This window comes from Hipposideros armiger, unplaced genomic scaffold (genome assembly GCF_001890085.2).
Source record: "Hipposideros armiger isolate ML-2016 unplaced genomic scaffold, ASM189008v1 scaffold_731, whole genome shotgun sequence".
NCBI classification, from domain to species: domain Eukaryota; kingdom Metazoa; phylum Chordata; class Mammalia; order Chiroptera; family Hipposideridae; genus Hipposideros; species Hipposideros armiger.
In genome coordinates, this window is record NW_017732081.1 from 766867 (window position 1) to 791893 (window position 25027).

The 25027-nt window shown below is 36.0% G+C and overlaps 1 protein-coding gene across 2 annotated transcripts in view; it reads left to right on the plus strand.

The window, feature by feature from the left end:
* Positions 1-25021, plus strand: part of FUT9 (fucosyltransferase 9) — a 197147-nt gene extending 172126 nt beyond the window's left edge. For both annotated transcript variants that reach the window (XM_019627438.1, XM_019627437.1), the window contains one exon: positions 17009-25021. In XM_019627438.1, the coding sequence (XP_019482983.1) occupies positions 17017-18096 (1080 nt within the window). In that variant the 5' untranslated portion in view covers positions 17009-17016 and the 3' untranslated portion in view covers positions 18097-25021. The remainder of the gene's footprint in view (positions 1-17008) is intronic.
* The last annotated feature ends 6 nt before the right edge of the window (positions 25022-25027 follow it).

Consider the following 25027-nt stretch of genomic DNA (forward strand, 5'->3'; position numbering starts at 1 on the left):
AACTTAAAAATACCTTTGATGTAAATATGAAATTGAAGGGATATTATCTTTGATAAGTATAACTGATAAAAAGTTTCTTCAATTTAGCAAATTCAACAGTAAAGTGATTTCAAAAATAGACAACTTGGCAACCCACTGATAAATATGAATAGCCAACAAACATAAGCTTACTTTACTTGTTACCAAAGAAAAATTAATAAAGCCAAAACTTAACACATTATAATTTTTTTGTGGAATTCAAAAGAAGCACATATACCTTAAAAGATATATTCAGTTTGCTTAGATTCTAACAAGAAGAGTTTTTTTTCTTTTTTAAGAAAAGATATGAGTTCTTACATCTTCATTGAGGATATATAGCCTTGAAACTGTTCATACTCTTTCATCTAATTTTCTCCTTTTTCTACATCAATCCTAAGGACAGAATCAGAAATCTAGTTATAGATTCATTGCATAAATTGCATATTGTGGTACATTCATATTAGAAAAAAAAGTGAAAATAATCTTTATGACCAACAATCAATGAATACTGAATAAACTATGGTGCATTCATATGGTGAAAGTTTATCCTACCATTAAAAATCAAGTTTTTTTTTTTGGGCCGGCCGAGTGGCGCGATGGTTAAGAACTCGCTTGGGATGCCAGAGGGCCCCGGTTCGGATCCCACAAAGGACAGCAACTTGTCTGTTCCCCTTTCCCCAATTCCCCAGCACTGTTCCCATCCCCCCAATTCCCCAATAAAAATCTTTAAAAAAAAAATCAAGTTTTTGTTTTGTTTTGGTTTTTTTGGTGACATGAGCAAATGCTCACAATTTTAAGAATAAAAAAAAAAGAAAAAGAAAAAAATCTATTGATTCTCATTACTGTTTAACAAAATGGTATGCTGGGCTGGCCGAGTGGCTCAGTTGGTTAAGAGCTCCCTCAAAAGTGCGAGCTCTGAGCAACAGTGGTTCGATTCCTGGCCCAAACTGAGTTGCCGCTGAGCTGCCAACAGGTGCCAGGATGTCTCAGCTAAAAAAAGTAAAAAATTAAGAAATGGTATGCACTGTTGGTATAGATAAATAGTTAAGATAACTAAATAAATTTATTCAATAAAGGCTAGAAAAAAGACAAAATATTATTTCTGTGAGTTATAAGCTGCTTTTATTCATCGTTTGTGTATTATCAAAATTGTATACAGTAAACATTAAGCTAATACAAAGAATTGGATTGTCATGAGACTCACTTTAATCAGAGACTGTGCCAGTATCAAACTTTACCAACATTTTAAGGATGCAATCATCAAGCGTCAGGGAGCAGTGTGAAACATCCTACTAGTGTCCATAGGTCCCTCTTTCGCTTCACACATAGTCTCTGCTCCAGAATTGCAGAACGCCCTGATGTCACCTCACATAGTGGGGGGCATTGAAGTTATAACGTGTAGTTATGCGGCGTTCTCTAGGGAGTTATGCCTCTTAAATCAATCCAAATTTAGGTTTGTTTACAATTAGCAATTCTTAACCAAAAACATCTTCCTCAAAGTATTTCATTGATAAGAATTCATCCTTTTAGAAAATANTTCTCTAGGGAGTTATGCCTCTTAAATCAATCCAAATTTAGGTTTGTTTACAATTAGCAATTCTTAACCAAAAACATCTTCCTCAAAGTATTTCATTGATAAGAATTCATCCTTTTAGAAAATAATATAAAGTCTGTTAATCTGGGGGTCAAATTATCATGTTTACAAAGGTCACCTGCCTTCTTTCCTCTCACTGCCCAGAAGCATCTCCCTGGTCATCAGGACAGATCACAGGCTAGCTGCTTTCACTCCTTCCTCCCCAACAGCACTTTTACAGTAACACATGTTTGAAAGAGGAAAAAATGAAAGAAAAAAGGAAGACATTTAAGCCACAATGTTCACCATGAATTGGAGGAAAGCAAGAATAATACCAGTGATAACAGTTCATTATAAGAATCCAGGAAATAAGTAATGCAAGTCTAAACAATGAAGTGGCAATAGAAGGACAAAGGGGGCGGGGTTTAATAAATACTACAGCATCACAATTGACTAAATGTAGTAATTGGCTAGATGTCAAGTTCAGGGAGTAGAGAGAATAAGGAATGATTTCCAATTGGAGGCTTGGGCAGGTGTATGGATGGTGTGGCTATTAGTAGAGATGGGGAGAATAGAGGAGCAGTGTTCGTGAGGATGGAGGTACGTTAACAGGAGAGAAAAGAACTGTGATTATATTTACATTCTAATGGAAAACAACAATTAGAGATCTCAAAATTGAAAATGTAGGAAATACCAGGGAGGATAAATGGAATAAGGTCATTTTGCTGCTTTAGATTCCAGAATTACGAGGAGGGATAAACCTTCGATGGGAGGACGGTTATCTTTTCTTCTGTGCTGGGAGGGGAGGAACCAAGTATATTTTCTTTTGCTTTAGTCTCTTTTTGATGGTCTCCATTTTCTCTATCATGTTTAGGAAATATGGCGCTTTCTTTTTGGTATTCAACTACTCAATAAACTAAATATTCAAAAGATTATTTATTAGGAATGAATCAGAATGAGAAAGTTAAGTGGTCCTTGAGAATGGATCATTCAGGCTGCAGAGAAAGATGCTAGTGGGGCCAGATTAATTATGTAAGACAATAGAAATCCTCCCCTCCATGGACGGAGTGTTTGTATCTCTAAGATTAAGGGTTCCTCATTCTTAGATTTTTCACTTCTAAATTCGCCCTTTCCACCTTTCTTCTAATATCGTCTTTTGTTGACTATGTTAACAATAAGTTCCTTTTCAGATTATTCATTTTCAAGTTGATTAAACTTACTTCTTTCTTACAATCTCTTAGTCACACTTTTATCACATTGTCTCTTAGGCTGTTGTCTTCTTCGTGGCTCATCCTGTCTATTTTAGTTCTTACTGGCTTATTCACTTACTGTAGATTCAATTTAAAGTTTCAGAAGCTCCTCATTAACTATAGTGATGCATTTTTATTGAACCCTAGTAAAGCTGGTGCTAATTAGTTTCACATGAGTTCCAAAGATGATCAGCCTGCAAAATTTGGTCTGATCCAGGAACTGTTGTCATGGTAATGCTCATCTAACATAGGGTTTACCTCTATAGATAGATATTCTCTTTTATTCCTACAGCCTTCCTCTTAGTATCTGTTAACATCCTTTGATATGCATGATGGTGTTTTGTTTCTGTTTTCATTTTTGTCTTTGTATCTGGAAGAGCAAGAATTTTATGTTGAGTGGGTAACCAGTTAGCTCAGTTGGTTAGAGCATGGTGCTGATAACACCAAGGTTGCCAGTTGGATCCCTGCATGGGCCACTGTGAGCTGTGCCTTCCTTAAAGGAGTCAACTATACCATTGTAGCATGAGAGCAATGTGTAACCAATGACCATAGCTGTCCCCCAAGAAAATTTAAATATATATATAGTGAGGCCTCTAAAGTCTTTAAAAAAAAAAAAAGAATTTCATGTTGAGGAAAACATGCAGGAGAGAGCCAAGAAAGGTAGGGCAGTTTGTTTCCCATGGATTCACTCCCTTGCCCTGTAAACTGGATTAAAGCCTCTACTGTTAACAAATAGAGGAGCAGAGATTAAGGGAAATGTTCTGCAAGAGATCTTGTGAGTGTCTCGGTATAGTCAAAGCTTCTGGAGTGACAAAGTTTGATGCAAATAATCAATTTTCCATCTGCAACGTGAACCCAGGAATTCTGGCACCCAGCAGGTCAGAGACCTGGAAACAGCTGGAGTTGGGATTCTTGGCCAACATATTCAATGACTAGGAGGAGAAGTGGGGTTGCATCAAAAGGATTCTCAGGCTACTGATAGCCAAAAGATGAAGAAAGACAAAATGGATGAGGACTGCAGCTGCCAGGTAGGCCTGGGGTCCATATGAAAATTCCACCATCTTTTTTGGAAACAACTGAGGGACACCTTGGAGAAGAGACATTCACATTATCATACTATGGTCATTAAAAGCATATGACAGGGAATTTGGAATATAAAATTTATAGAGAGGGAATTCTTTATTCTATTTTGAGTAATGGTTAAAATAAATACTTGTAAATCTTTTTAAAAATATTAACTGATTACATTATGTGGACATACTCTTTGTGATATAACTGGAATTTGATTTAATTTAGTCCTTTTCTCTACCTTTATTGTTTTTAAGCAAGCTGGTTCTTTCGGGTTAGTTAATTTTTAAAGCTGACAACACAGCAGCACATTAGGAATTCATCTGAAAGTGAGTGTGGCTAGCAGGGATACAACTATCAAAGAGGCCTTGGATTAGCAATCACAAATGTGTCAATAATCTTTGGTATTCCTTGAATTCCTCTATAAACACCCCAATAATAAAACAAAGCTAGACTCTTCTCTGCGCTGATCCATCTCTCTACACCCTCCTGAGGGCAGGAGGAAAATTAGCTGAAACTTGTAGTATTCTGGACCCACTGTTCCTGGACACTGGTTTTCAGAATAAGAGCTGGAAGGAAATATTGGTGAATCTAGTTTGTTCTGATGAAAAATGACTCCAGAGTAATATGTGTCATAAAAGAAATGTTCATTCCTATAATTCATAGAATTCTTTGCAATTGTAAGCTGGAATCTTAATTCTCAACATATATTTTTAAAGCAGTGCATTTTGGAGTCAAGGCACTACGGTCTACCCCTTGCCTGACCAATTACTGTGTGACATGAGACAGATGGATGCACATCAGTTTCCTCATCTGTAAACAGGCGTATAATTGTTGTGCATATTTCATCTGGTCATTATGGGGTCTAAAGTAATTAATATCTGTTAAGTGCTTAGAACCATGCCTGGCACATGGAAAGTGATACATACTTATTTGTTAAATGAACAATATATTTTTTTCCCGAAGGTTAAATGATAAAATCTATACAAAAGGCATAGCCCAGTGCCTGGAATACTGCAAATATTCACTACTTATTAGCTATTTGGTGAATTAGATTTTTGTTGTTGTTGAGAGCAAGGATATGCCAAGCCTGAATATGCATTAGGGATTAAATCCCGAGGAAAAATACCCAACGTCTATCTTGGGAGCCTAGTTATAGTCAAACAGAGACAACAACATTAGTCAGATACTCAGACAAACATAGGTAAACTTGCTACGGTGGTAAGTGCTATGCAAAAGTAACATATGGTACTATGAGACATGTACTTGGGGCCTTTGATTTAGTGTGTGTCAGGGGAAGTATTGAAGTGTCGTCAGGAATCCCTCCATAAGCAGCTGTCTCATGGAAATGAGAGCTGAAAAGAGAGGGAGCAAACCCACAAAGAAAGGAGGGAAACTGTTCCAGGTGGAGGGAAGACCTGGTGCAGGAACCCAATGCAAGAGGGCCAAGCATGGCAATGCTGGGAATGCGAAAGGAAGCTTGGCATGTGCCCAGACTGGGGACAGAGGCAGGGTGCCCCTCATCCAGGGCAGTTTAAGCCACATTAAGACTTTTTTCCTTTATCTTAAAACCAGTTAGAATTCATAGAAGGACCTTAAACAGAAGGGTAATAGGTGATGTGTGGTTTGAAAAGATCACTCTACTGCAGGGATTCTTGAACTTCAGTGTATGTCAGACTCACTTGGAGGACTTTCTAAACTGGATTGCCTCAACCCAGAGTTTCTGATTCCATATGTCTTTTGGGTTTCGGCAGGAGAATTTGCATTTCTAACAAGATTCAGGTGATGCTGTGACTGGGCTGCCAGTCTGGGGACCACACTTTGAGAATCACTGGTCTACCGCATTGTGAATGAATTAAAAAGATCAAAAGTGAGTTCCAGGTGGACCACTAAAAAAACAACGTAGCAATCTACACAAGAGATGCTAGATGTCGGACCTAGGGAAATGGAGAGAAGCCAACTCATCTAAGGGATATTTAGGAGGAAAAATTGTAAGGATTTGGTGCTGGGTTGGGTGTGGATTTGAAGGACAAGGAGATAACAAGGAGAATCCACTGGGTTAATTGCTCTACTTTTATATGAAAGGAAGTCTCTTCTTCAGAGTCAGGAACACATAGTAATATATCTTGCAAAAATGAGAGATTTTTTTTTTTAAGTCTACCTTGATTTTCATTGTCCGGCTACTGTGGACTAAAACCTGAGAATAATCATAGAAAGCTCTTGTACTGACGGCCAAGTTATGAAAGACTGTTGGCCTCCAGGGAAGCCAGAAAGCATGTTCTGGGAAAAAGCCAGAAAAGCACCTTCTGGCCCTGTCTGTGGTATTCCCTGTGGGCAGGTGGCACATGGGCCAAGTTACACTTGGGCTCAGTGTCAGATTTGATTGTTCTAGACTCTGCTGCAGCCTGTAAATAGAGCTTCTGATGTGAATAAAGACAGCAATTAAGAACTAGTGATTAGGAGCAGAGAGAGAAAAGAGACGATAAAAGATCAAACTTAAAAAAGGTTGAAAAGAAAATTTCAAAGAGCGTGAACATAGAAAGTGCCCAAGATAAAGGAGTTTGTAGTGCAGGAAAAGTGGTAGTTGGTAGCTTGCACACCAAATGCAACCAATGTCTGAGACAAAAATGAAAGCAAAAAGAGAGAGAGAGAGAGAGAGAGAGAGAGAGAGAGAGAGAGAGAGAGACATTTTTGAGCATTTTAGTGGTAAAGCCCTAAAGAAGAAACCACTGCAGAAGTAAGTCAGGGAATTCTAGTGTGTGCCAGAGGAAGTTCTGAGGGGTATTCAGAGACAGGACTAAAGTTTTGGTGATTAAAACTGGCATGTTTTAGTATCAGTGTCTCCAGTGTTTGGAGGAAGTAAAACAGAAGCTTTAACCCCTGGAAATAAGAGATATTATAACCAAAGGTCTTTGAGAAAAGTTCAGAAACACAAATTTGATAGCATTCCAGACACCAACCGGTGGCTTCTTGCCAAAAACTAAATGGCACCTCTCCCAAAGGCAGGAGGCATTTGGCCGCAGATCTAATGGGAGAATTGTGGGAACTCAGAGCAGGAATGCCCAGGAGAAAGGTTCAGCGGAATGCGAGGTATCAAGGGAATCTTTGAAAGTGAAGTGATGAATGTATCATTTTTGTTAGTACTTTGAGGCAGGATACAGTTTGGGTATATAGTGTAGAAATTATAAGGCTTATAATTTTATTCTTGTAAAGGATCTTAGCATAAAAATCATAGGGAATAGTGAAAGCAAAACAAAGCAATAAAAAGAAACACACCCCCCCCCACAAAAAAAAACAAATAAAACCAGGCAATTTAAATTACAATATTCAGAAGACTTTTGCAAAATCTTATACCAATACCATGGCACTAAACAGCAAAATGATTGTATGGGGAACAAACTGGTCTCTGAGCTTGCCTAAAGAGATTACTGATCGTTCTGTTAGGTACCACCTACCGCCAAATACCTAAACTCTGGGTGAAGTCTATCTATGGCTTGCCATAAAGTGAAAAGATTTGTTTGCTGTTTTGAGAATTTATAGGTAGTTTCTTTTCATTGAGATAATTATGGACATATTTTGAAAGATTCAAGTTATATACTTAACATCCTGTAAGAAGAAAAAAGGAGGAGGAGAGATAATCAGGTTTTCTTTTTATTATGTTTTGCTTAATTAGTGTTTGGCGGTTATTTGTTTCAAGCAATAAAAAACAATTATAACTACCATGAACAAAAAGGAAATTATTGCAAGTTTTCTGAGTGCTCTTGGAACTGAAGGAATACATGAAGGACCCAGCCCAGGAAGACAGGATCCCAAGCAGCAACTTGGACCCAAGTAGCAGAATTTAGAAAATTTTCCTCTCAGGGAATCTCTCTATGATCAATCAGCCCGAATATTTCTCCCTCTTGGCTCTTCCACTCAAGTTTTAAAGTCCCAGAGTAAGTTTGAATGACCTGGTTCCCCTGCTCAACACTGGTTAGGAAAGGGGGAGGCAGCACTCCCTGCAGTCCCAAAGAATGCACACAGGAGAAGAGGGGTAGTGACCCAGTAGAAAATTGGTGCGCTATTATCAGAAGAAAGGAGAATGATTGCCAAGCAGTGAAAACCAACAACATCAGCTATAGAATCCTTTAAATACAATATGCTTATAGAGTAAATATCCATTTACCAAAAGACCGATTCCATATACTATTCAAAGACCCTGTTTATTATATTCATTAAAATTTCTTATAATATATTTATCCAAAGATTTTTAATGAGTCATGTTTTATACTTAAAAGGGATTTGTGTGTGTGTGTGTGTGTGTGTGTGTGTGTGTGTGTGTGTTTAGAAAAAGTAATAATTTGCATAGAAATCAGAAGGGATCTATTTTCCAAAAAGAGTTTCAGCTAAGATAAGAGCTCTGATTCTTCACTATTTAACAAGGAACAATAACATAATAGCAAACACTTTCCTAGTGCATTCTGTGGTCCAGGCACTATCAGAAGCACTCTATAAATTTTATTTTATTTAACACTTGCACTGTGACTATATATGGCAATCAATCTTTTTTTTGTTTTAACTGTCTCTAACTTTAGTCCACCTAACTATTTGTCAGTGATTTATCTCTGGTCTTCGGGTTTGGTCTGAGTTGACCTGTGGAACCAAGTGGACCCAAAGTTCTGTTCAAATGGTCGTTGACCTTCACACACTTTTACCAAGGATAAAACTCTCACCTTATCAGGAATGGTTTGATTGTGCATCCACACAATAAACAAAGAATAAGTGTACCACACAGTGATTGTCAAACACATTCACCCAAGAACTCCTAAGGGCAAAGGGAAAATCTCTTCCAACCCCACATGTCTGCTAGTGCGAGACTGACAGGTGGGTGGTGGCTGTAATCTAGGAATCAAGCCCCCAGCTGCATGTTAGAAGCCCAGCTGTCCTGTTCCATCTCACAGTTTCAGGCAGGTATTGAACTATGTTCTATAGTACACACTGTTTGTTTGTTCATTTTTTTCAATTTAAAACAAGGATTCAAAACACACACACACACACACACACACACACACACACAACTTAAAGTAGAATTGCCATTCCTTAAAGACACCTCCTTAGCTTCACATTTCTCTCCCTAATACCTTGAAGTATATTTATGGTTGGAGAATCCCAAGCTCTCTGCCATTGTTTAATATTCAGTAGAACATTCTTAAAGTATGACAGAAGGTCATCTCTTAATGGAAAACAGAATCATATGCACACTAAGTCTTATCAAGTAATAAGCATTTTTATTACAGATTCTGTTATTTTTGATGCTAAAGCCTTTAACCTACATTATTCTCCAGTACTTGAAACTATTAAAAATAATTAAGAACATTTCATTATAGTCTTTACTCTTCCTATTAGCTTTATGCTATACGTTTATTGCTGTCTCTGATGAGAGCAATAGTAACACTGATCCTGGCATTTTAAAAACAAGTTCCATCGATTAACAGTTTAAGATTTATTGGGTATCCAACTGAATTTTAGTTATGAGAAAAAGGTGAAAAAGTTCCTGTCAAGGGAATGTCAGTTTGGCTCCAAGAGGCAAACTTTTCTGACAGTTTATGTACAAAAGAGAAGTTACTGAGCAATGGCCCCTACTGTTTAATAATTGACTGACAGCAGTAAAAACTTGAGGGGAGAGGGTGTGCAGAGAGTTAACAAGAAGAACCTCAAATAATACAAAATGTACAGGAAGCAGGGAAGCTGAAAGGCACACAGTGGAAGGAACATGGTTTCAGACTAGTGATCAATTCTGTCTCATTTGTCCAAAAAAGAGTCATGGCACTAAAATGTCCCAGATAGATGCCAACTTGGAGACTCGGCAGAGAGGGGAAACGGGGAGATTTTGCTCCTCTAGGGGTAGGAATATCTGTATGCCAATTTTAAGGTAGTTTTTCTATAGAGGGATAGATGTGAAATGCACAGAGATAGTAAACTAAGTATGTATTCATTCATTCACACCTAGTTCATTTTTGTTTGGTTCCCAAGCATTTTTACCTTGAACGTAATTGCGTCTCAACAATCCACCCATTCATTCATGCAACATACACAGCATTTATTAAGCACCTACTATATTTTGGTGATGAGGATACAGCAGTGAAGAAACAAACCCCCTCACGAAGCCTGCATTCTGCCATCTCCAAGATGACTGCATTCCCTGGCTGCAGCCTCAGGAATCAGTGAACATGAAATATAATTGTCAAGTGCTCAGGCTCTGGAGCCAGATGGCCTGGGTTTGAAAGTGTGCTCTGTCACTTACTGACTATGTGATCTTGGGCAAATTTCTTAACCATTTTGGGCTCCAGATTCTTCATCAATAAAGCAGGAATATAATAAGGTGATATATGTGCTTACATATATATGTATATATTATATATGTTAATATAAGTATTCAGATCAATGTTTGGCACTAACAAGTACCACATAAGTGTCAAGTATTTTTCTTGTTAAGGGAAATTGATCTAAATTTAACTCATGGATAAATAGTCCTTCATTATAAAGAAAAGGCTACAGACCAGAAAAATCGAGACAATAGAACTTGAGTTGCCAAATGCACTTCGGAAAATTATTGGTGTTTGTATTATTTGCTTAAAGGAGATTGTAGAAGGTAAGAGAGAGCAGAACTCAATAGATAAGCTAGTTACTTATACCTCTGGCTCTCAATTTCCTTATCTATGAAGAAGAGCTGATAAAAGATTCCTGTGATAAGGGTTCTATGAGAATTAAAGGAAATGATGTACACAAAGTGCTTGGCACAAGCCTACAAGGTCTGACAATTAAGTTCACCAACTTGCCACTGTGCGCTTACACTGGCAGCACTGTACAAACAGCTCAGTAAGGTTTCATAACCTTGGTATATCAGTGTCTCACAGCTGTGTTCATGTTGATGTGTGGCAGTGTCTTGCTGAGTGGCGTTCATTATTGTTGCATGTTTTTGAGTGCTGTTCAAGAATCTCTGATCTTGAATTAGAGCAACAAACAAACATTAAATTTCTTGTTAAACACATCAAGAGTGGAAGTGAAATCAAGGACATGTTAGTCCAAGTTTATGGGGATAATGCCATGAAGAAAATGGCAGTGTTCAAATGGATTAAATGTTTTTCTGAGGGGAGAGAATGCATCACTGATGAAGAGAGGTCAGGGCAGCCAGTAATGAGCAGAACTGACGAAAACATTGCAGAAATTCATCAAATTGTGTGTCAAAATTGTCAGCTAACTGCGAGAAGCATAGAAGACCATGTAAACATCAATAAAGAAACAATTAGAAAAATCTTAACTGAAAGTCTTGGCATGAGAAAGGTGTGTGCAAAAATGGTCCCGAAGGAGCTCATCAATGAACAAAAGCAAAGGAGAGTTGAAGTTTGCCAAGACCTTTTGGAGAGGCAAGATGATGTTTTGGTCCATGTTATCACTGGTCATGAAACATGGGTGTACTGATATGACCTGGAAACAAAGTATGAAAGTGCACAATGGAAGTCAGGCAATTCTCCATGACCAAAACTGTTCTGTCAGTCCAAATCAAGAATCAAAACGATGTTGATAACTTTTTCATATCAGAGGGATTATTTATTATGAATTTGTTCCAACTGGACAGTTAACCAAGTTTACTGTGTTGAAAAGTGAAGTGTTGAAAAGGCTGCATGAAAAGTTAGATGACCTGAACTTTTCACCAACAATTTATCGCTCTTTCATCACGGGAATGCTCCAGCTCACACGGCACTGTCTGTGAGCAAGTTTTTAGCCAATAAACAAATAACTGTATTGGAACACCCTACTCAACTGATCTGGCCCCCAATGACTTCTTTCTTTATCTGAAGTTAAAGGAAATATTGAAAGGAAGACATTTTGATGACATTCAGGATATCAAGGATAATACAATGACAGCTCTGATGGCCGTTCCAGAAAAAGAGTTCCAAAATTGCTTTGAAAGGTGGACTAGGCACTGGCGTCGGTGCATAGCTTCCCAAGGGGAGTACTTCGAAGGTGTAGTGATATTCAGCAATGAGGTATGTAGCACTTTTTCTAGGATGAGTTCGTGAACTTAATTGTCAGATATCATAACTGAAAATGAGCATTTGTTAACTGGTGGCTACTAAAGTTGTAAACTGATTAAACTGAATTAACATAATTTATTTAGATAGTTTTTGCCATTGCATTTCAATTCAAAAGGAGATAGGGAAACTCAATGAGAACACTCCTAAAAACCATTAAACATTGCTCTCAAAGGAAAAAAAAAACAAACAAACCAACACTGCAGTGCTTAGTGAAATCATATATACCAAAGTTTAATATTACTCCACTAAAAAGGAGATCCTTGTAGTAAGTTTTCTCAGTCTATGGATCCCAGTGTCTAGAAAGAACTGAGAGATGATTTGACTAGTTAAATGTATGAAGTAGGGTCCAATGTAACTAAACTTGCATAAATCTACTCTTGAATTGCATCATGATGTATTTTCAATATTCTTCAGTGCTAAAATTTTGTATTTTTGCATTTGTGTTCCTAAGTGAAACATAATTTTTTTTTAACTTTTCTTCTTTTGGCAACAAGATAATAATTGGCTTCATATAATGAGTTAAGCTCCTTTACTTATTTTTCTGTTTTCTAGAATGATATTTTTAAGTGACAGTAGTACCCTGGCTTAATTGAATTGTTGATATTATGCCTACAAATTAATCTAGGTCTAGTGTTTGTTTTTAGTTATCATTTATGAATACCATTTCTTTAACTGCTATTTGTTTAATCACAGTTTCTGATAAAAAATTAGCATTTTTCTATTTCTGCAGAAATTTCATCACTTTTTCAAATTAATTTCTGTAAAATTACTCAAAAGTGATTTCTAGCTTCTTCTATGTTTAATCAATACATATTTACTCTTTTTTGATATTTAATTTGAATTTATTATCTTAATTATCCTTCTCTGAAGTTTATCTTAGTATTTTTTCCAGTATTATTAAATTATAATTGACATGCAACATTGCATTAGTTTAAGGTGTACTGTATAATAATTTGATATATGTATGTATTGTGAAATGATTACCATGATAAGTTTATTTAAACAACCATCACCACACACACAGTTATGTGACATTAATCATTTCAAATTTCTGCTCTCTATATCAATGATTTCTAACCATAACTTAATTCCTTACTTCTTATTTCTTTAGTTTTGTACCATTATTTGTTGTTCAGCTTGTTGTGTTGACCAATTTGTTAATTAATTTCCCCAAAACTACAAATCTCTAAAAATCCTTCTAAGTGCCATTTTAACCATATACGACAAAATTTGACATGTAGTACCATCAGTATCATTTAGTTCTAAATAGTTGAGATTTCCATCATATCCCTTCCTGATTTTACCTGTAGGTCAGTGATTAATTAATACTTCCTGGACATATATAATATATACTTTTTTGTTTTTCTTTTGTTATTGACTGTGCAGGACTGAAACTTACTTTGACAGTAAGCCTCAGTCTTTAATTCCAATAATTCTGCTCTAGGAGTGAGTTCAGAGTATAATGTGCAGAATCTTTGGACTCACAAAATCAAGCTTTACTACATAGAGAATCTCATATGTTGTATGAAAAATTACATACATAAAAATGATATTTTTAAATGTCCACATAAATTTAGGTAATGAAATGGTGGGCAATTTCTCCCTTTTTCTGGAATGAAACATCTAATATTTCCATACTAGTTTTGATCAAGATTTTAAAATACTTTAATGAATCAGAAATTAATAGTGGATATTATTTTAGTGAGAATAATGAGTGTCAGAGAATCAGTAAGAATTTGGTTGAGATAGTTTTGCAAACATTATATATTTTATCTTTGTGTTGGTATTTATAAGGAGGTATAAATGTGAAAGAGGATAAACCTTAAAGATACTCGAATTTTTTTGTTTGTTTTTTTGTTTTTAAAATTAAAGTGTATTGGAGAGACAATGGTTAGTAAAGTTACATAGGTTTCAGGTGTACAATTCTGTAATATATCATCTATGTATCACATTGTTGTTCACCACCCAGAGTCAGTTCTCCTTCCAACACCATATATTTGATCCCTTTTACCCTCATCTACTACCCTCCCTTCCCACTTACCCTCTGGTAACCACTCAATTATTGTCAATGTCTATGAGTTTTTGTTTCTTTATTTGTTTCTATTGTTCCTTTGTTGCTTTCAGTTTGATATCCCACATATCAAGTGAGACTGATATCAGACAGACTTTTTCTAACTTTTATTGCTTAGCATAATAATCTCAAGATCCAGCCATGTTGTTGTAAATGGCACTATTTCATGTTTTCTTATGGCAGAATAGTATTCCATGTGTATATATACTACATCTTCTTTATCTAATCACCTATTAAAGGACACTTTGGCCATTTCCATGTCTTGGCCACTGTAAATAAAGCTGCGATGAACATCGGAGCACATACATTTTTACAGATAAATGTTTTCAGATTTTTGGGGTATATACCCAGGAGAGGGATTGTTGGGTCATATGGTAATTCTAGTATCAATTTTTTGAAGAACCTTCACACTGCCTTCCACAGTGGCTGCACCAATCTGTGGAACCACAAAAGACCTCAAATAGCCAAAGCAATCCTAAGAAAAAAAGAAGAATGCTGGAGGTATCACATCCCCTGACTTCAGCTTGTACTACAGAACAACAATACTCAAAACAGTATGATATTGGCAGAAAAACAGACACACAGACCAATGGAACAGAATTAAAAAACAAGAAAGAAACCTACATAAATATGAACCGATAATTTTCAACAAAGTTGCCAGAAACATACAATGGAGAAAAGATAGCCTCTTCAATATATGGTGCACCAAAATTAACTCAAAATAGATCAAAGACCTAAACATAAGACCTGAAACAATAAACTGCATAGGAGAAAACATAGGTACTAAACTTATGAACCTTCGGTTCAAAGAGGATTTTATGAATTTGACCTCAGAGGCAAGAGAAGTAAAAGCTAAAATAAATGAATAGGATTATATCAAACTAAAAAGCTTCTGCACATCAAAAGAAACCATCAACAAAACAAAGAGGCAACCAACCAAATGGGAGAAGATTTTTGCAAACAACACCTTCAATAAGGGGCTAATACCCAAAATATATAAGGAACTCATACAACTCAACAACAAAAAAACAAACAATCCAATTAAAAAATGGGCTGATGACCTGAATAGTCATTTTTCTAAAGAAGACATACAGATTGGTACAGCTGCTATGGAAGGCAGTGTGGAGATACCTCAAAAAATTAAGAATAGAATTACCATATGACCCAGCAATCCCTCTCCTGGGTATCTATGAAAAAAATCTAAAAACATTTATCCATAAACATATATGTGCTCCGATATTCTTGCAGCTTTATTTACTATGCCCGAGACTTGGAAAAAAACCAAAGTGTTCTTTGATAGATGATTGGATAAAGAAGATGTGGTATATGTACACAATGGAATACTACTCTGCCATAAGAAAAGATGAAACAGTGCCATTTGCGACAACATGGATGGAATTGAAGATCCTTGTATTTATAAAATTAAAAAGCCAAGGCCCTAGACTGATCTTTTCTAGCTGCTCTCTGTAAGGGTGAAATTCAGTAAATCAAAAATGTAATTAGACTGTTAGTTTGCAGTTTAACTCACCACACTACTACCTATCTAGCCACCTGTAATTAAACTTAGCTTGTTTGCAGTTTGATCCATCCTGATATTTGTCTGTTTTCTCTTTGTTTCTCCCCTCACTGATTAACTGAAGAACTCTCTTTGTTCCCTTTCTCAAGGATACCCATACCTCATTAATTAACAATATCCTAACCGGAAAAGAGCAATTTCTTAATCCTCAGGCATCGGGTTACTGGAATGCAATTTACAACTCCCTTGCAGTATTTACTGGTGATGCATAGTCCCAGGCCTCGATGGCCAAGGAGGAGTCCAGAGATAACATCGTCTTCAAACAGACCAAAACCCAGAAAGGGATGTCAGCACTCAGACCTGCCTGATTGATTCCCCCTTTCCTATATAAGAAAGAGCTAACCTGAAATTAGGTGCAGCTGTGTATCAGATTCTGCCCTGGCAAAGGAGTTTTCCAGTATTTCTCTTTTCCTAACTTTAATAAAACCTTTTCTCGATCTCCCACTTTGTAGTCTTGTGTTAATGCTTTCACCTTCTGTGGACGACCAGAGTTTAATTCCACACCATGACACATTCTACTTAAATTCACAAGGTCAATATTGTTCTCTATGAAATATAATTCAAATACCACATAAGTGAGGATGTTGTTCTAATTCCGATAGAACATTTGATTACCACATCCTAGTAGATACGGAGTATGCTAACAGATTATTAAATGTAAACAAAGAAAATTATAAGAAAAAATAAATATTAAAAAGTAAAATAATGAGGGGTTTTATCAAATTTTTGCTTCGATGTCTTCTTACTAAAAAACAATAAAAAACAGATCTCAGATCAAGAGTTGCTGTTTTTTACAGGAATACTTTCCTGATGTATTTTTAAAAGTGAAGATAATCTTATAACAAAAAAAAAACATAACTTTTCTTTTAAAAAGTTTTTGTTTTTTCATTGACTTGCATCTGAACTGCAAAGTTACATTACAATGTCAAAAAGTCCATTGGTAAATAAGCGATTACAACAACTGGGAAATGCTTATGATTTGGATATGTTTTCAAAACATTAAAACTTTCAGTTATAGCTTTGGTGATGACAGTCTTTGTAGTGCAGTTTTCCACAAGCAAATAAAAATATAATAGATAAGGATGGCATTGAAAAAAAAAACTAACTTGGCTGAAGATATGCTGGTACATGTATAGTAAATTTTGGTTCACTTGTACCTTTTAGAGTTAACTTCCTTTTAAAAGCAATTTCTTGGCTAAAGCGAAAACTCTTGTTTCTCTCAATGGTTTGATAACATTGAAAAGGAAAATTGAGTTGATTTTGTGATCAGTTGTATTTTAGGATGTACTACTTATTTATCTCAAATTACATTTATGATTAATTTTTCATCCCTACCCCTACCTATCCCTTTATCTTTCTCTTTCTGTATCACAGAAAAAATTATGACATCAGCATCCAAAGGAATTCTCCGCCCATTTTTAATCGTCTGCATTATCCTGGGCTGCTTCATGGCATGTCTTCTCATTTACATCAAGCCCACCAACAACTGGATCTTCAGTTCAGTGGAGTCAACCAGCTCAATGCTAAAAATGAAAAATTTCTTTACCACGAAAACTGATTATTTTAATGAAACTACTATCCTGATTTGGGTGTGGCCATTCGGGCAGACCTTTGACCTTACCTCCTGCCACGCAATGTTCAACATCCAAGGATGCCATCTCACAACGGACCGATCTCTGTACAACAAATCTCACGCAGTTCTGATCCATCACCGGGACATCAGTTGGGATCTGACTAATTTACCTCAGCAGGCCAGGCCACCCTTCCAGAAATGGATTTGGATGAATTTGGAATCGCCAACTCACACGCCCCAAAAGGATGGCATTGAGCACCTGTTCAACCTGACTCTGACTTATCGCCGTGACTCAGATATCCAAGTGCCTTATGGCTTCTTGACGGTGAGCACAAACTCCTTTGTGTTTGAAGTGCCAAGCAAAGAGAAGTTAGTGTGCTGGGTTGTAAGTAACTGGAACCCTGAGCATGCCAGGGTCAAGTATTACAATGAGCTAAGCAAAAGCATTGAAATCCATACCTATGGGCAAGCATTTGGAGAGTATGTGAATGATAAAAATTTGATTCCTACCATATCTACTTGCAAATTTTACCTTTCCTTTGAAAACTCAATCCACAAAGATTACATCACCGAAAAGCTCTACAATGCTTTTCTGGCTGGCTCTGTACCTGTAGTTCTGGGGCCATCTAGGGAAAACTATGAAAATTATATTCCAGCAGATTCATTCATTCATGTCGAAGATTATAACTCTCCCAGTGAGCTAGCAAAGTATCTGAAGGAAGTTGACAAAAACAATAAGTTATACCTTAGCTACTTTAACTGGAGGAAAGATTTCACAGTTAATCTTCCACGATTTTGGGAATCACATGCATGCTTGGCTTGTGATCATGTGAAAAGGCATCAAGAATATAAATCTGTTGGTAATTTAGAGAAATGGTTTTGGAATTAGAGTTTTCCATCATTTGCACACTTGGTAAATTATTTTGATGAGATTTCATCCAAAATTTAAGGGTGAGAAAAGAGACAACATTCTGTTTTTGTGTTATAATTTTTATCACTCTCTCGGGTAACGTACATAATTTGATGGAGATTTTTAAGAGCTCAGCATTAGCAATCACTCCATTTGGTTTTGAATTATTCTGAATATACCTAATATGTGCACTGAAAAATAATTTATTCTTCGTTATCATTTGTAAACATTTTTGAAGTTGTCTGTAATGTAAGTTTGTGATACAATTGTTGTTTCTACATTGATCATCTGTTTAATCTATTTGGGGAATAAAGATGGACATCTTAAAATATGAAATATTTTCACTAAATATAATCTCTAGTCCCAAGTTTGCATAATGTAACAAAGGGAAAGCATTTGTAATTGAATTCTAACCTCTTTGACTTCCAAGTTGAACAAAGTATAACTTTCTATTTGATATGTTTTTTACCTGTTTACCACATTTGTGAAGACAGAATTACTCATGTAGTGAATAAGAAAGATAGTGAAGCAGAACTGTTCTATTCAGGAAGCGATCAGACTTCTCATTTATTTTCATTAAGCTGATGTGCAAATGTGACCACTTGTTCTCATGATCCTAAGTGAAATTTTTCAAGTATTTTTAAACATCCATTTTGTTGGGTTTTTTAGTACCTGGGAAATAATCCTAATAACACTTTAGAAAATCTAAGACTGTTATCTTTTTGATCCTGATAACACTTATTATTATAATAAAACAAATAATTTCCTCATATAACAAAGGGAAGGATATGTATAGATATAAACCATATATACAAAATGGCACATTGATGTGCAATTTTTAATAACATCAATTTAAAATATTTTTTTCTCTAGCCCCAATATTTAAGTTTCATTTTACCATATAGTCCAACATAGACATGACATTTGAAAAGGTTTGTCCTATCATTTAAAAGAACCTAAATAAAATGATTACCAAGGTGATAAATATAAGATATGAAGCATAATAAAGTGAGGATTATAAGATTTCAATGAATATTTGTTGAATGAATAAATGAATGGCATTTAACATCATGGGACAGTTTTTGTTTGTTCCAATGAAGTGATAGTTCTAGCCTAGTGGTCCTCACTGGCGATGATGTTTTTTATTACACTTTAGTAATTATTTATATGATAGCACATATGACCATGGCCCTCAGGGCTTTACAGAACCAAACTAAGCTTTTCATTACATTAAGTTTTTGGATAATTCATCCCTGAACTTGCAGTTGCTATACAGCATTTCTCCTCCATAAGGTTAAGGGCTGGATATAAGCAGAGAACAGTAGGTGAGAAAAGATGGAATGCTAAGGATTCTTCAAGGGAAGCATGCCCACAGAACAGTCTAGAGTGAGTGTATTCCATGCAGGCCAGAAACCCATCCAAACAATGAGAATGTTCTGATGAGATTTGTTTGGATCTATTTGTGACTTATTCTAATAGTTCTATTACATGTTAACGTCAGCACAACTTAAATCCACAATCATCTCAGTCAAATAAGACAGAAAGAGGCAAATTTCAATTCAGTAAGAAAGTGATATGTCCAACAGTCCAAACTGCCCCGTGAGGGAATGAACTCTCTCAAGCAGTAGGATGTGAAAACAGGAAGATTCATGCATTGGATGGAGGATCATTGCTTTACTCATGATACAGATGTGCTGTGTCGGGCAGTGGCCTAACCTGAGATACAGATAAACAAGACACTATCTATCGCTGCCTTGAAGGAGCATGCAGTTAAGTGGAGAGATACAGAAAAGCTTCCTCTGAGTCCGTGTTTGTGCATATGCTACTCTCAGTAGAGTTTCTGTGAATCACTGCTGATGTGATAAAAATAAGGTAGCAAGTTTCCCCAATCGTTTCTGACCTGCAAACTTTGTTTACTCATTTAATCCAGTGTAAATTCCCTGTATATCATCTTCTAATCACATTGACTCAAGAAATAGTATGTCTGTGTGGGTGCCCTCCTAAATAAGGAAAGATCTCCACCCACATTCATTTTGTCATGTTAAAACAGTCATATTCATACATTCACGTTTCCTTTGTTATCTTTTTGGCCTACAAGAGGACGGATGCATTGCTAACAAGTGTAGAAGGGACCTGTTCTCTTCCAAAGCAGAAAAGCACTCAATGTGATGACAGCCCACTTTTGCTGCAATGGGTTCAGAGAACTGAGAACTGAGGGCATTGCCTCCATTGTCTACTGTGAATCTGGGCTCTTTCTTAGACTGTGACTATAATCACATGCTGATAAAATGACCCAAGCCAAGGCAATCATACTAAGAGACTAACTGGCACACCTGTATATTGAAAACCCATGACCAAGTCCCAGAATAAGTTTTCTGAATTTGAAGTGCCAGAATAAATGAGTCGCCTGAACTATCATTCTGGATCCATCTGTCTGTAAGTTTTAGGGCTTAAAGGAATTATAACAATGTTTACACAACAATCCTTCATTCTATTGGGTTGTCGGAAAAGTCATGACGCATTTTTGCAACGAAAAACATAGAAAAAATACATCATGACTTTTCTGACAACCCAATACTTATGAGTTAACTAGACCCAGAGATAATATTTATTCAAGACATATGTTCACTCATACACACACACACACACACACACACACACACACACACAGAGCTAATGACATAGCCAAGGTTAGAATTTAAGGGCCTATATCCCTTAATCTTCTGTTCTTTTTCATATTTTCATTTTATTATAGAAGTATATCTTAATTTCTTAAAATGTGAATGCCTTATTGGTATTATTAGGGCCTATAGAATGATGCACTCTATGGGGAAGCACTTTGAGTTTTTAAAAAACATACAGTAAATAAAACATAGACTTATTAGCATTCTTTCTGGTTTAAATATTTTAGGAGTTGAGCTTTAATGGAAGGAAACAGGATTTCACAACATTTTAACTGAAATGCAACCCTCAAGATGGTGTATGATTCTCAGTCACTCTCTTAACAAATCCTGTGATTGCAATTTTTTTAAGGATGTCTCACAGTGAATGATATTGATTTGACAAAATTGACTTGCTGCTGGTTATAAAAACAATTATGCCAAGAGATAAATTATAGACATAAAAAAAGAATGGACCACTTAAAAAGTTTATTTTTAAAATATCAAAAATCAATTACCTTCAATGTTCTGATTATTTAAATATTATAATAATAGGCCTGACTAGCAAGAATATGTAAATATTATTTATTATAGGCCTTATTAGTAAGAATATATACCGAATTTTCCATATCCAGCAGTATTACACCCTGAAAAAATAAAAAGACATGACAGTCATATTTCATGACAGCCATAAATTTTACAATATGAAGTAGAAATTGGAAAAAAATTATCTGAGTGGGAAACCAATATCTGCTTAAGATGTTTATATTTACTACATAAATCCTGGTAATTCTAGAATGTGCAAAATATTTTCTGTTGTAAAAGCTTAGAAAGCTCAGAGCATTTGAGGTATAAAGTGACCGAGTATTTAGGAATTATCTGCTGAGCCTTTAAATTCTTGCCTCCAATCAGATGTTAAATATGTGAAGTATAGGAAATTATATTATTGCTATCTTTTTGCTTGCCTATTTTCAAACTAGATTCCATGAGTTTTAAGGTATTAACCTTGAAAATGTCTTTGCATGAATTAATTATTACTAAAAGATTTAATTTAGGTATTTACATTACAACTTTGTGCTTAAATATATCTTTGAGTTCCCCTGAACTTTAATCTCATTTAGGGGAACTTCTTAAATTATAATCTAACTATTAAATATATTAATAATAAACTTCAGGATCTAAAAGATAAGCACATGCCTCACAGAGAAGGATCTCAACAAATATTTGTGGAATTAATCAAATTGCATTAGATGACATGCAAAATATTTTTTTAAGTGTGGTAACAGTTCCCATTTGTTAGTACCAATTAGAGATGATATTTTATATTTTTCATTTGTGAGTATGCTGCCTGAATGCAAAGAAAGGTATTTTATGTGCTTCTAGCCATCGCATTCCAAGACTCCAAAAGGAATAACATTTCAAGAAAGATCATAAAGGATTTAGAACATGTTAACATACTCACAGGTTAACACAAACAACTGTTTCTAACAGGAAAGATGATTAGTGTTTAAGGAGATCATAGAGTGCAAGCACTGTGAAGGGCACATGCTTATTACCAAACTATGTATGGAGAGAAAAATACTATCTTTTCTCCCTACCTGCACTCTTTGTCTTACAAACAGCTGCCAATTAAGATGATACTGTTTTGTTTTGTTTTTCTGGATGTCACTCATCTAAAGATTTTGTAGCATTTTACAAATGGGCCACTACTACCCAAGGTGCGCTCCCTCTCTGTAATTCATATTGAATGTATCCATGTTCTAAGCAGTTAACAGCAGATGGTCTGATAAACCAGGTATATGAATAAAGCCAGGCTGGGTTATTAGTTCAACATACCGTGATTTTGAGAAATCCACTGCACCTCTCTGCACTTTTGTTGTTTATAAGGTCTCTTCTAGCACTACACTTTCGTCTGAAATCTAAATCGATGTATGCATGCATTTGCCAATGAAACTTCAGTGTCCATCTCAAAATAATTTTTGGAGGTAAATACTCCAAACAGATTTCCCTCTTATTTCTCTGAATAGATATTTGAAGCATAAAACTGATTATTTAAACTAATATGTGTAAAGAACCTCCTCCAGTGCTTGGAATACAGCAAAACACTCAATTAACTAAACTTCCACCTTTAATGCCTTGTTCCCTTTAGTTCTTCACCTAAATCCTTTGCAATTCACATGCTCACTACTTGCTGAGCCCTTAATTGTCTGCAGAAAACCAATCATATATTGGGCATTATTTTTAAATATTTTAGATTTGTCTATACTACCCATGTTTTTATGATGACAATCTAAACAATTTTTATTGATGCAAACATTTCAGGGAGGCAGCGAAGGCACACAGTCAATCAAATGACAATACAATAGGGAGCATAATTTAAGTAAGCCAGATTGAATGCATCTAGGAAATTTAGTTATTTTTAAACTCTTGGTTAATATATATTTATTCATTTGATTTAGTTTGAGATATTTTTTAAAAGAAACTCTCCAACATCAGCTGCCTTTTGTCAGTGTTATTAAAAAGCCTGGTTCCTGGGTCTCTTGACCTAGAATCACCAGAGATGTTTTTGAACAATTCTGGTTTCTGGGCCCTGTTCATACAATTGGAATTTCATCAAACAGCTCTCCCCCCCCCCCACCAAAATGCTTTCAATGCATTTCCTAAGTTTTCCTGCTCTGTGCGATAATGTATGAGCCATCATAAGCCAGCAGTTCACAAACATACATGTGTTTGGGACTTCCTGGATCAACTGCATAAAGAATCATTTGAAAGAGCATTAGCCAGACACAGTTTCTGATGCTCTGGGTCTGAGATAGGAGCTGGAATCTTGATTTGAAATATCTCCCCACGTAGCTCTGATGTGTTGTCAGGATTTGAGGTCTGCATTTCAGCCACTTACTAAATGAAAAGTATTCTATCGCTCAATTGATAGGAGCCATGGCCTTCACTTAGTTCACCAGGAATCTCCCCGAATATGTCACTAAAATATTCTTCTACTTCAAGAGCTATGACATTCTCTGTGCCTAACAATTGTGCGCATAAGCATAGTACTGACTGATCTGATGTGGGTCAGGTTATTTAGAGTCTCCAGATCTTTTCAGTTGTGAATGATGTCTATATAGCAGTATATCTCAAACCTGTATGCACATCTGAATCACCTGGAAAGGACTGAAAATTGCGGGTGCCCAAACCAGGTATCTGATCCAGGTGGTTTGAGACGAGACCTAGAGGTAAACAGTCACAAAGACTCAACAGGTGATACTAAACTGGGGCCACTTCTGGGAACCCCCAGTCTATACAAAAGGCATGAGCAATTCTTAGTCTGGAGGAATCACTAGGAAAAGCAAAGTTTCCACACCTTGAAAGAATATCTCTTATTCTCTTTTGAGGTTCTAACGTCATGGTTGCATTTTTTAATGCAAAAGACTAGACTATCCAACTACTAGGACCTTTTACAGCCATAATACTTTATGCTTCTGTGATCTGCGTATCCACTGTGTGTATTTAAGTGACTTCTTTCCCATGTCCTAAAGTCTTTGCTTGATGGGCGGAAAAGCAATTTGCAATTGGGACATAGCAACAAGATGCAGCACATGGAGTTTTGATGACCTCAGATTTAGAATTGAGTCCTCGCTCAGCCACTCATATACTGTGTGCAAGTTACTGGACTTCTCTTAGCCTCAGATTTTTGCATCTGTAAAAAGGAGGTAGCATTTTCCTGAGGTGTTTTTTGTGAGAACAAATGAAATGGCATTTAAGTGACTATATACTGTGTTTAATTAGTATTGTTTATTATAATGAATATCATGGTGAGGAATCCAAAACCATTTCCACAATTTCAATCTCAAAACTCTGAAAACATTAAGCAGACAGCTAATAAGAATCATTGCAAATTTAAACAAACCAAAGGAATAATCTTCAGAAGAGAAACAAATAGATATAGTGTGGAAGCATGAATTTACGTCTTCTGTAATTACTAAGTAATGGAAGGAGTGTGGGGTTCTGGCAGGGTACTGCCATTAGTTAACACATACACCATTTCTTAAAATAGTAGGAACCCAAGCAGGCCCAATTTTACCTCACTGCTATGATCAATCAGTAAACTAACCGTCAAGTCAGCATATTATCCATTGGTATAGCTCAAGTCACAGAATGCAATAGCAGCAAGATTCTGAGATTATTTTCTGGTAAGAAAAGAGGCCAAGAACTATACAACAATTTGACTTAATCCATCACTTCAGCCAGTCCAC